Source organism: Sinohyriopsis cumingii, chromosome 8, assembly GCF_028554795.1.
Source record: "Sinohyriopsis cumingii isolate HCF-2022 chromosome 8, ASM2855479v2, whole genome shotgun sequence".
NCBI lineage: Eukaryota > Metazoa > Mollusca > Bivalvia > Unionida > Unionidae > Sinohyriopsis > Sinohyriopsis cumingii.
This window is the reverse complement of record NC_142968.1, coordinates 40,551,608-40,565,390: the sequence shown is the minus strand read 5'-3', so window position 1 is coordinate 40,565,390 and position 13,783 is coordinate 40,551,608. Positions and strand designations below refer to the sequence as shown.

Below are 13,783 nucleotides of genomic sequence, written 5' to 3'. Positions count from 1 at the left end.
GTGGCGTTGGCTGTAGTTATCCTAATGAAAACTTTATCTTTAGATTTTTTTCTATCATATTACAAATATAAACATGTTATCGCTGATTTGGACATAATTTACATTCTTCTCTCTCCATGCAAATAAAGAAACTGCCAGTCCTGAATCCTAATTTTTTAATAAGTTCATTTTCTACTCGTTTATTTGCTAATGCATGCATAATCTGAAATATAAGCACACACATTTGTCTTTCTTTATGTGTATAACGCTTTCCCCAAAGTACGTTGCTAGCTCGAAGCTTGGGGCGGCATCCATATTAAAAAAACTTTTTCTGCTATTTTTATGTTCGAACTATTTTAATACTTTTTTAACGTTATTTTGAAACTTTCTTTTATGACTCCACGCTACCCAACAAGAGGTCGCGAGTACGAAACTCGCGGTGTACCATTTATTTATTTTTTTTATTTTTATGTTTCAACTTGTGTTTTAAACTTGTGCATCCTAATGTTTTATATTGCACTGGTTTTTTAAATTCAAACTTTTATTTTTTCATACATACATACATACATACATACATACATGCCCACACATACACACACATGCATACACACACATACATACATACATACATACATACATACATACATACATACATACATACATACAAACATACATACATACATACATACATACATACATACATACATACATACATTACATACATACATACATACATACATGCAATCATGCATGCATGCATGCATGCATGAATGCGTGCGTGCGTGCGTACGTACGTACGTACATACATACATACATACATACACACACATACATGCACACACATACACACACATGCATGCATACATACATACATACATACATACATACATACATACATACATACATACATACATACATACATACATGTAACATTTGAAAAACAAAATTAAAAGTATGCACCATTTGGAACAAAAAGGTTGGAAAAAATTAGCAAACTCTAAAAGAATGAAATTTATTTTCAAAATTTCAAACTTTTGAAGAAATGTTTAAAACATGATAACAATTTAAACATATAAAATTAAAACATAACTAAAGAAAAACTGTTGAAAAATAGCACTTGAACACTTTTAAGAAAATTAAAAATCGTCCTTCTGAAATTAATAGATTGATAACATTAAAAAAATTTAAGATAAAATTTAGAAAAAATAAAATACATACAAATGTTTAAATAAGATTAAAAAATTAAACAGTCAGCAACATTGCTCCTTAAAAGAATTTGGACAAATTAAGATATTGAACATTTTAAATAATTGTACAGTTGATCGTAGAACAATTAAAAAATTGCATTAAAAAGTGGTGAATATTGCTTGAAATTGGTTTATAGTATCCTCTATTAATAAATGTAATTTGTGGAGAGGAACTATTGCTATTTGTCAGTTTCCAAGATATTGGCCGTTTAAAAATCTTCACTATAGAAGATTGGGCGTTTTTGATATTCAAATTTAATTTATATCTCATATTTAAATATCATAACTCAATATATATTTTTAAATGACATTTTGAGTGGTCCATCCACGTTACAGTTCCTCAATGGAATGCTTTAGGACTATTTTTATTTTCGTTGTGAATTAATGAACTCCCCATGGTATCTGACCATACTGATATGTTTATGCATGCGGACACTACAGTGCTCAAGCTATAAGTACAAATATAGAAGAAACTGAGAGTAAACTAAATTCTGACTTTTCAACTTAATTGATCAACAACTCTATGTACATAAATTCATTAAATCAAATTTTTAGTATCGCTCCTCAAAAGTTAAAAGTAAAAGAAATCATTCTATTTATAGCGGACAAAGCAGGCTTCCATGTGCCACGCATTAATACTTTTAGCAGTAACAGTTTACAACCTTATGTACTTTACATAAGTACAAATCAGCTCTATTATCGCATTCAGATTTAAGTATTTTTAACAAGAACAAATAATAACCCTTGACAACTGGTTTATGTTACCTCAATTGGATGTTTATTTTATCATTTGTGGACATTACTCATCACATCGTTTAAAGCGGATATAACATTTATAAAAAGAACTATATAATACACTATGAAACTTCAGTTGCAAAACTCATTTGGATATTATGTAAAGATAGAGCAAAATACAGTAAACCAATCCCCATATGCAAAGTCCCAAACATTCCAGTACCAAATTATCTGAACACATTTACTCCATCATGCACAACGCTTGCTGATTTTAAGATGAAATTAATATATTCTGTACAATCTTAACTATAAGTCTATAAATGTTTAAAGAAGAAATTTTCATGTTATTTCATTGCCTCCTGACAGATAATATTTATTTTCTGTACTTCATGCATTTGTTGTATATGATACGCGTCCTGTATATTTTAATACATTTCCACCTTAGTATTATTATTATTATTATTATCATTATTATTATTATTATTATTACTAGTAGTAGTAGTAGTAGTTGTATTAGTAGTAGTAGTAGTTGCAGTAGTAGTAGTAGCAGCAGCATTGATGTCATTTATCCCATTCGACCTATATTACAAATTTATGTCAAGACTTGCAGAAACGATTAAAATAAATGTGTCCTTACTACAACACAATTAAGCTACATAATGATACAAACTTGCTTGATGTGCAATCTCAGAAAGAAAGAGGCATTTTCCAGACCTTTAACAGAATATAAATTCACGAAACAACCACTATGCATTCGTTGTATATATATATATATATATATATATATATATATATATATATATATATATATATATATATATATATATATATATGTGTGTGTGTGTGTGTGTGTGTGTTACGAAACAATGATTGATTCATAGATTATATCTTTGTACTTTTGTCATTCTCAAATATATGATTGCACTCAGACACCACATTTGATGACAACAACTCAAAAACCCTTCCGATGCTGTTTTGTTTTATCAGATAATTGATTACATTTTGTGCCAACATCAAGTACAATCCACTTTGTCTCATTTTATAATGTATATGTTCTTCCTACTGTCTAGAAAGAATGTGTAATGTCCTGGTGCACAATGCTTCGTTGTTTTGAGTCCTTAGGTAAGACATACATAAATTAAAATGCCGTTTAATTACTCTTTCAGCTGTCCGACCAGAAGAATACTGGAAGGCACCAGTCATTATTTCCGTCTTCCTTGTTATATTTGGAGTTGTACTATTAGTCACAAGTAGGCGTAAATTCAAAACGAGAGCAATAGGTATGATTTTACATCACTCAAGACGCAAAACAATTTTACTGCTCCGCACTTCCTAAACAAGTGTAATTATCGATTTGGATATGGGTCTTACCGAAGAGTAAACAAGGTTCTTGACCACTCAGAGGTTCGTTGTGACCACCAAAACCAAATCAAAATGTTGTAATTTATCAGAGAATGGCAGCAGCTAAAAGTGTTAAAGCAGATTCATCTTTAGAATCACGGATTTTAAGTCGAACAATATTACTATCATCATTTCGTTTTAGTTGGAAATTGATTCATCTCTTGATTTATCAGCCAAACAGCGAACGTTATCTCTCTCTCTCATCTAATATAATTTTAATAACCTACATATTACATGTATTGTTTAAGGATTACTGAACAAGCATAATTTTCATAGACTACAGTTGAGATTTTTCTGCTGTTTTATTCGAACATACTTGACATGTAACTTGGCTTAAGTGGTCATTCATGCGCAGACTGGGGATAGAATGTGCATTTCCATTGTACATGTATATTATCTGAGCACCATGTATTCTCCACCTATATATCACAGACTCGATTTCATGAGAAGAGTTGCAATTCATTTCAAACCGCCGGCCAAGAATGGGTTTCTCTTTTGTCATTACCCTTGGCTTTCCTGAAATATAAACATCATAATCAAGCATGACAACATTTGGATGACAAATGTGAATCATTTATCTTAATTTGATTATCATTTTAAAATTTATATATGAAGAACTGTTCGTTAACCTGGTGTCAGAATAATGTGACTGGGTGGGACATCATGCAGCATATCTGCCTCATGATGCCCCAGTGCTAGACATCCCTATTAACTGCCACAATGCAGAAACCATAGCGATATGACTGAGAAATTGTTAAACAAAAGTTAAAAATCCAAATCACTCACACACACAGATCTATCTATCAGTACACATACGAAGCACCACGTGAGAAGGTAACTATGCCATATGACGTTTCATCATTATAACACCACAATAAAGCTAGGTAGTATGTCAAGCAATATACGTTTAAAATCATTTTCTTGTTAGTGTTCGAGCGTTGTAAACGTGGAAATTTGGAAGGAAAAGTGGGTAAACAACCTTACATCAGATCACTTCTTATTCGTAAACACTGGTTATACCTACATATAACATACTATTCGCTTCGTGTTGAAGATATAATCTATATATTTATTATCATTCGATTTATAAAAAACAAATAAAATAATTCATGAATACAAGGTACATTTATAATAAATTTGAAGAAGAAAGTAGTTTTAAAATTAGGCGCTTTCGGACAAAATACTATTAGTAACCAGATTACATTCTTTTACACACTTTAAACATTTAAATCAGGTTTTTAAAGTTTTTAAATTCTCAAGCAGCTATCCACTATTTTTTCATAATTTGTGTTTGCTTTTGTAGGACCAATGGTATAGTGTCTTTTTTTAATCAAAAGTTTTGGACCACTGACCTAGCACTCTTTCTTACATGTATTTAGGACAAATGATCCAGCCTTTTCTTCATATATTTTTAAGGACCACTGGTCCAATGGTTTATCATACATTCTTGAAGACAATGTATTAATACTGCATATAGCAACCAAATATTTAGAATGTAAGGAATTGTCAATTTGATGCAAACATGCCATACCTACTGCAGAGTCAAGTAGAGTAGGTGTCTTCATATTCTTACAAGTAGTTTTAAATTTAACGGGTTACAAATATTGACTACAGCAGCAGCATCAGTATGTGTCGTATTATTCTCCAAATAAGGCGAAAAAAATACGATCCTATGTAGGTGCCCACTATAAACGTTCGAAGAAGAAGAGAAATAGTATAATTTACATCCAGGGCTACCTGTGCGACAACATCGATACGTTTAAAATATGCAATAATTCCAACCTTACTATTGCATAGAACTGACTCATAAATCGCCTTTGAAAGTCAGGAATTTAATTTGGGCCAATCAGTGGCTTCATTCTCCAAAACAGTATATTCCACCACACATATGCACGTTCAATAGCTCTTGCATTATTAGTTGTATATGACCATATACAACTGTCTATGTGGTAAATATAGTTTCTTCGAATTGTGTGCAGCAGAATGAAGTGTCATTTTTGCTATAAGAACGTATTTTGACAGCAGTTTATGTAGTGTTTACTCACAATATTTAAGAAGGAGAGGAGTCATACGTTAGCGAATGAAATAACACTTCACTTTACATACAAAATCGATTACTATTGTCCTGACTGGTCTTTAAATTGTTACAGATTCCACAGAACGGCAGACAGACATTGAAGTAGTTCGGAAAGAATTAGAAAGGCTTGACAGACTTCTTCATATTCCATCAATACAAGACGGAGTATCCAGGCGGACTACGAGACTGGTGTATCCTAACGAATCACAACAAAACAATAGTGGACCAAACCTCCAAGAAGACCCTTACAGTACTATTAATGAAGTAACATTTGACGATATTCCTCTCTCTCTCTCTCTCTCTCTCACTGGCTGTATTTCATAGTGAAGTAAAATATGTTTTTCTTCAAATCTGAATAAGTTTCTAACTGTACACAGTGTCTATGCTGAATTTACAGCTATTATGTGCATTATCAAATGTGTAAATTGTTGGAACAGTGTTTCTGTTAACTGTCCCATGAGACTGCATATTTATGAAATATTTGATGTGAGTTTAACTTTATGCATATTATGTAACCTGTGAACGTCTTAGAAAGTTAGCTAGATACCGGACATTTCTAATACTTTATGGTGTTTTTGTTGGCTTGGAATATAAAAAAGGAGACAAATCCTCAAAGATTGGCAGGCGACAAACTGTTTCCTATCAAGAAACGTGGGAATGTCATGGTGCAATTGATTGTAGTAATTATGGTGTTAAAATATCACCAAAACAGAGTGTCATCAGTAAACGTATCCGATCCATCATCTCCATTTCAATTTACTACTATGAACATTCATATGCGACCAACAATTATGGTATGGCACTTTTTATCTTCTGAGGAAAATTTTAAAAAGTATGCAATGCCTATTAGGTTTATAGGCGCATCATTTACCTTAGATAACTTCTTTACCACGTCAAATATCTCGATAGTGGTCATTTTGTAATCAATTTGAATCGACTCATCTGTGTTACCCTCCAGTCCACAAAATATATACTCTAACCACTACCTAGTTCGCAAACTTTACTTGATCTTACTAGTATAAAGCCTTCTTTCCAACCTAATTATTGACCGAGCTGTTGATTTCATTGGTTGGTTAAAACAGTAAATGTTTCCGAAATATATTCATACGTCTTCTTCTTCTTCAGGATGCGCTGTCGGCAGATTTCGATCACGGGATAGACAACGTAATCAACGAAAGTTTACATGAAACCGGAAGAAGTATTGAACATTACGATTATGCTTATTCACTAGAAATATGCCATGTTGAGACAGCGCACGTGCATGCATCAGATGAAACCTGTTTAACCCCAAATGAAGATTTAGACCGTTCGTTTGAAATACTTCAGGATGAGGAAATAGACGCACTTGAAACAGATCATGCATACTTAGCATTAATGGATGATCATGCACATCCTATTGAAATATGTCATGTTGAAGAAACCGAAACGGATGAAATAGATGAAACCTATATAACCCCAATTCATGAGTTGTAGTATCCGTGAATTACTGACAAAGAAACGATTACATATTGCTGACTTACATAATGAATGTTTTAACTCTGAAATATCTGTATCCCATTTGTTTCTTTAACTCTACATCACTAGCCAATTTGTTTTGAAGCTGCGAATGTATAATAGTGTTTATATAAAAAACACAATTTTCTACAAGTAAATATATCACGAAACATTGACCAAAAGCATCCTGCTAGAGTTTAAAGTTTCAGTCGTGTTAAAAAGAAGTCATAAAAATTTTGACTTTATATTAGTCATCATTTCATCCTTGAACACCCGTTTAGAACGGTCAACACATCCAGTATGGTCAACACATTTAGAACGGTCAACACATCCAGTATGGTCAACATATTCAGTATGGCCAACACACCAATTACAATATATTTGAAATGGAATGACGGGTATATTATCAGACTGTAATACGGTTTACATGGAACTTTGTTTTGAGAATGGACATGTTTAAGCAAGTAATTGTATACTGCATATTGTACTGCATAGTTGGCATGCTTGCCTGAATATATTCACATCTTGTACGTAAGGCCAGAAGTTGATGTCATCCGACATGTCATATTCTTGCGTTTGAATCTGTGTTCATTATCCGCAAAATGTTCTTAAGACCATTCATAACACAGATCATGATACAGTGTCTACGACGGATGTAAATATTTCATATAATGAATTGCAAATTGTTTCAGGAAACTATCTTAGGAATATCTTGGCAAATATATAGCTTATTAACTATTTAAGGTAAAATGAAAAGTATTTTTTATAGGAATGTACAGAGATTATACGCTTAATTTAATGTACATTTCTAGATGTTTTACAAATTACATTATAAATAAGGAATGGTATTTTCAAGTTGATAATATGTAAAACATATTAAGTTGAGTTCTTGATTATTAAATTATGGATAAATTCTACATCTCAATGCTTTGCCCAATGCAGTCTTTTTCCCGTAACTATTCGTTCTTCATAAAACACAAAATGACCACGGCCAGACATCTTCAAAACACGGGGAGGCTGATGATGATAGTCCTAAAGATTGTCTTCTCTAAAGGATAGAGAAGTTGCCATAATTAATGTAAGAAATGTACGTATTGGGAAAAGAAACAACATCATCAGCAACAACAGCGTCAACAACTACCAGCAGCAACAACTACCAGCGCCAACATTTTGTATTTTACCTTAGTCATGTTAACATTTACATAGTTTATAAACAGTACTCAAATTATATGGTATGCACAATCTGCTGAGATGAATCTCTCTCTTCAGACAACTTGTTTTATTCTGAAATAAGATATTGAATTTATTTGCAAAGACTTTTTACAGGTTAGTCAGAATTATTCCTTGCATGAGTCTCTCACCTGTACATTGCTACATTTAAATCTTCCCTACGTGTGGTGTGTATTTACAAAGGCATGTATAAACATGCTCAGTCTTCCCCACGTGTGGTGTGTATTTACAAAGGCATGTATAAACATGCTCAATCTTCCCCACGTGTGGTGTGTATTTACAAAGGCATGTACAAACATGCTCAGTCTTCCCCACGTGTGGTGTGTATTTACAAAGGCATGTACAAACATGCTCAATATTCCCCAAGTGTGGTGTGTATTTACTAAGGCATGTACAAACATGCTGTCTTCCCCACGTGTGGTGTGTATTTACCAAGGCATGTACAAACATGCTCAGTCTTCCCCACGTGTGGTGTGTATTTACCAAGGCATGTACAAACATGCTCAATCTTCCCCACGTGTGGTGTGTATTTACCAAGGTATGTATAAACATGCTCAATCTTCCCCACGTGTGGTGTGTATTTACAAAGGCATGTACAAACATGCTCAATCTTCCCCACGTGTGGTTTGTATTTACAAAGGCATGTACAAACATGCTCAATCTTCCCCACGTGTGGTGTGTATTTACAAAGGCATGTACAAACATGCTAAAGAACTAAATCTCAGCTAATTAAAAGTTGTAATTAGATGTCATTTCTCAATCGTCCTCTCACTGCAGAATAATACAATTTAATTCAGAGCATGCTTGAACAAGAGACTGATCTTCTATGTTGATTACTTTGCAGTTTTATCGTACACGCTATACGGCAAAGACAATGAAGGACTCCCATCTTCAATTCTCTAAAATAGTCATAGTGTCTCCCCCCCCCCAAGAAGTGACTCTCGACAACGAAGTGACTGATTTTGAGCGCCTATTTGGTATGTACTGACGGTGGCTGTCCCCATGAAAGTGGAGTGTTGTCAGCAGCAGGAGATTGGGATCGCACTGGCAAAACCAAACGCATACAGGTTACTTACACAACTGGACTACCGAATTGTTTCGTGTCACTGGATTAATGCTGTCTATATATTGAAAGATATGAATGGGGACGTGTTAAAATGAACGCTTTACTTGCCCATGTTAAGATGAGTGACCTAAACAAAGACGAAGTGTACGACATCGAACGCATGCTCTTAAAGATAGTATGGATATAACATTAAACTCGTTGACTGTATCGTTTCCAAACTTTTACAAGTATGCGGTTATGCAGAAAGTTATTGTTTGAAAATTGTGTAAGGTAAGGGATTAAATAATTCAGTTAAATACCTTGGGAAATAGAACGTGGGGTACAATTATTTTTTACGGTTATTCCATAGATACTGAAATGAGATGTCCGTACAAACGTGTGTATATTAAAAATATAGAAAAAGGGGCATAGTGAAATAGTGAATGAAATGCAAATGCGCTTTGAAATTGTTGAAAATCAAGGGTTTTAGTTTAGCATTATTGGTCACGTCCAACATAAGGCGAAGTTAGACAAATCTTTCTTGTTTTACATTTTAGAAAATTTAGACCCGTGATTTGAAGACTAAGAAAAATGGCAAGTTATGATTTAAGATCTTCATATTCCAAAATTGAAAAACCAAAAACGTTTACTTCGATTGCAGGAAAATTAAATTATCATTAGATTTGCACGGTACTTTCCATGGAATAATTTTAGCGAGGATAAAATATAAGCAACTTCAGCAAGATAACTATAATTCTCACAAAAAATGTCATCTTCGCTATCTTCGTCTACAATAGATTCTTAAGAGTTCGTCGAAAACATTACTGTAAAATCGGTAACTGTTTATGATATTTACTGGTAGAGAATCCCATGTATTGAAATAAAAATCACCCTTGCTTCATTCAGTTTGTATTTACAGGGAATAGCGTGCATGTTCTCATACCTTTCATTTAGAACGAAAAAAAAACTACCACTATTTTTCCTTTTTATTTTGTGTTTGTTTTCTTCACACGATGATTGGTTAAAATAAAATACTAAATGAACGATTTAATAAAACTGAATGATGCTAAACTGTTGCGATTTATAGTACCTTAGTGACAAAATACCATAAAAGACGGAAGGTACAGGGGTAGCGGAAGTGTAAATACAGTGACCTAGATAACGGGCTGTGATGGCGGTCGATAATGGTCGATGAATATGATTTATTGTGAAAGAAAACAACCTGAATATTTAGCTAGTAGTAACAAACTATTTATGGAGTTTATTTTTAAATTCAGAGACAAAAGAGAAACAATGGGCTTTCTTTTCTAAAGTTATATTAATGTATTTAAGAATATTGGTTATTGGAAGCTTTTTCGAGTTGAGGAAATAATATAATCGATGTTAATATTTCTTTGTGCGGTCGAAACATGACATTGCCGGGGTGGGAGTAGGAGATAAGTGCCCTACTCCTCCAGAAATTCCCCATACAGCTTGCGTTTCTGATTGCCTTTGTCAACTAAAATGCTCCTGGCCTTCGCGAGTGGCTTAGATTTGAAGTCCGACAGACCACGTTTTCCACTAACAGGAGAAGGAGTGAAGGCGGGCCACTGGCGCCTTAAAACCAGTCGCTTCGAGTAGATGGAACTCGTAAACCTTGGACGGTAGCTCATCTAAGAGAAGGAAAACTCCGATTCCAAACCTCTGCTACCTTGTGGCTATACCCACTCACGGGAAAGGCTAAGGGAGTAATCCCCGACAGAAACTCCGGAAACGGAGTCCCTATCATGGTCTGATATTGACATCAACATCATTCGGGCAACTCCTGTGAAGCCGTTGGTGCCAATCTGTATCAGCATTCGTCGTTCCCTTGGGTCCACCAGCTGCGTGGAGAGGGGGGATCTGCTGTATGGGCAACAACTGCTTCTCCATACCACCCTGCCCACGCTTCGTAGCTCCACTGGATAGGACACTACAGCGTCGTCGTAAGGTGTCGGCACAACACGGGAAGTAGCATTTTACCAGTTCTAAGTCAGAGCTTAATTGACGTAGAGCTTGACGCCAGAGGATGCTTCCAACGGTGGGAGAGATCACAATGTCTCACTTGACAGCTACTGCCCGCCTCAAGCAGGGCAGACCTCAGTCAAAAAAGGTACTTCCCGCCATGGCCTGTCTGCGTCAGTGGGTGCATTGACTTTCAAGAACCATCTCGACAAGTGGGCTACAAACTCCTCACGAGGCAAGAATCAAAGAAGAAATAAAAAGACTCCAGCTGGAACATCAGGACCATGCTGATCTGCAGCAAATTGAAAACGCATGGAAGTCTGCCGTCATTGACAGAGAACTCTCCTGACTAAACGTCGAGTGACACCACCGACTCCAAGTGTTCCCACTTCCGTGACGCTGTATACAATTCAGCCATCACTGCCTACGGGAAAAAAAAATGCCGACTGGCATGAGGCCGACTGAGAGGAGATGGAGCCCATGACCGAGTCAAAGAGGAAAGCCCTCCTGGCATACAAGACTGCATCTAGCCCTAGTACACTACCAGCCCTCAGGACTGGAGCGCACAGAGATAACGAGGCGCATATGTAGTCCTGGTTTTCCATTGCATCCGATTCCATCTTCAGCAGTCTTGACCTTGTCTTGCTACTGAATCCAGATGGTATTGCCCCTCCCCCCGCCCCCGGCCCCGCTTTAAACGTTAAATACTTTATTTATATTTGTGCCGACAAACCGACGCTGTACAGGGACGAGGGCCGTTACAACCTGCCACATTGTCACGGAATTGTGTCAAACCATAACACCATTCAAAGTTTATATACTTAGTTATTTATGAACTTTTTAAAATCATACTATTGGGAATTTGTTTCAGTATAATTACCTCTTTTAACACCACTTTCACTTAACAATCTTTTCTTCACATACTTATTTACACATTTCTCCATAAATATAACTGCGTATACATGCATCTCAGCCTCAACAGTCTCACAAATGGGCGAAAGGTATAGAGAGAAGGACGAGTTTTCGTTATGTGGGATTGGAATAATCTGTTCTTCCTTCTGACAATTTATGGGTTGGACATAACATATCTTCCTCAAATTTCACATGCGGATTAGTCTTGGTCAACAAAAATCAACAACAAAAAACATTGGTCCTATTGTTAAATATTGAGGTCTATACAGCCGATTAATGTCTTTGATACGAATACGGTTTTACTAGCCGGTGTCGCCCTAATTCCCATGTAGTCATGGTTATAATAATTAAATGCAAGCATTGCATTGTGGATAAAATGGTTAGTACACCGATTTGTTTTCCGCCGAAAACATTTTTTAAAAAACTTTTCCGAAAGTACAAGTAATAAATTTTTCTTCAGGATGACAAACACCAACATATTTAAAGCAAATTCAATGTTAATAGAAAATAAACTTAAACCTACTCACTGTTTTGCACAATTTTTACTTTTCTTTATCGGAAAAACTATGTAATTGACTAATACAGAGAGGATATTTTCTTTTTCTAAGTTAATACCGAATATATTTTATTGTGTGGTACCAAAAACGTGATATTTTAACGAGTGGCGAAGCCTCGACTTAAATGTATAGGTTTTTGGTACCACAAGATGAAATATATCCGGTATTAACGTAGGAAAAGAAAACTTTCCTTTTATTATAAACCACATTTGCTAAAAAATCGAGCTTAGAGATTAAACTCACTCTTCGGCAGAATACTCTCACCCCAACCCCTTATTTCGTAAATTCACCTCACATTTATTTGCTGATCATATAAATTTACGTGACTTAAGAAAGCAGTAAGATTGGGTTGACCTAATCTGTTACACTAGATCACATTTGTGCCATTTTGTAAACTAGTTGACCTTATCTAAAAACAATGCAAGTTCAATTAGTCAATGAATCACAGCGTGTTTGTCGTTCATGTCATGGGAGTAAAGCGAATTAATTTCAGAGAGACGCCGAATTTGATTGTCTATGGTCTGATTTATTTGTTCTCATTCCGTACAATATGATTATAAAATGTCGGATATACATATTTTCCTGACTATGCCCAAACTAACTCGTAAAATGGCCTTTGACCTGTATGTTTGGAGCGCCTTTGATGACGCAAGAATTTGTTTACTTAGAACTATTGACTCTGTACTTTTCTCCAATAATCGTTTTGCAAAATTCTCGAAATCTAATTGTAATTTATCTTAGGCAAACACTGCTAAAGACCCAATAATAGTGATCACAATAGTATGCTTTAAATAGACTTTGGCGAAGATTTATTTAATAAATAAATAAAAACTTATAAACGATGGGCTTTATTGTGTACTGTTACTTAATGTAAACTCTCTTGTACAGTAATGGCCACTATTTAGTAACGCATTCATTTATTTATTTAGATATATATGAGCATCACGGCTGCTCCACATACATCATCGCAGACCAGCAACGAGTTTGAAAGGCCATTTTTGTTAATTGGTTATATATTTACAACATGCCTTTTATCCAATAATGTGTTACTAATTTACAACATGTGCGGAACATTTCCAGCATAATGATAAAATGCTATCTAAATCGTCTATGACAGACATAT

The 13,783-nt window shown here is 34.8% G+C and overlaps 1 protein-coding gene across 1 annotated transcript in view; it reads left to right on the top strand.

The window, feature by feature from the left end:
- Nucleotides 1–7,819, top strand: part of LOC149793338 (uncharacterized) — a 49,345-nt gene extending 41,526 nt beyond the window's left edge. The window contains exons 5-7 of the mRNA XM_089968984.1: nt 3,128–3,241; nt 5,513–5,703; nt 6,565–7,819. Coding sequence (XP_089825110.1) covers nt 3,128–3,241; nt 5,513–5,703; nt 6,565–6,912 — 653 coding nt within the window. The 3' untranslated portion in view covers nt 6,913–7,819. The remainder of the gene's footprint in view (nt 1–3,127; nt 3,242–5,512; nt 5,704–6,564) is intronic.
- The last annotated feature ends 5,964 nt before the right edge of the window (nt 7,820–13,783 follow it).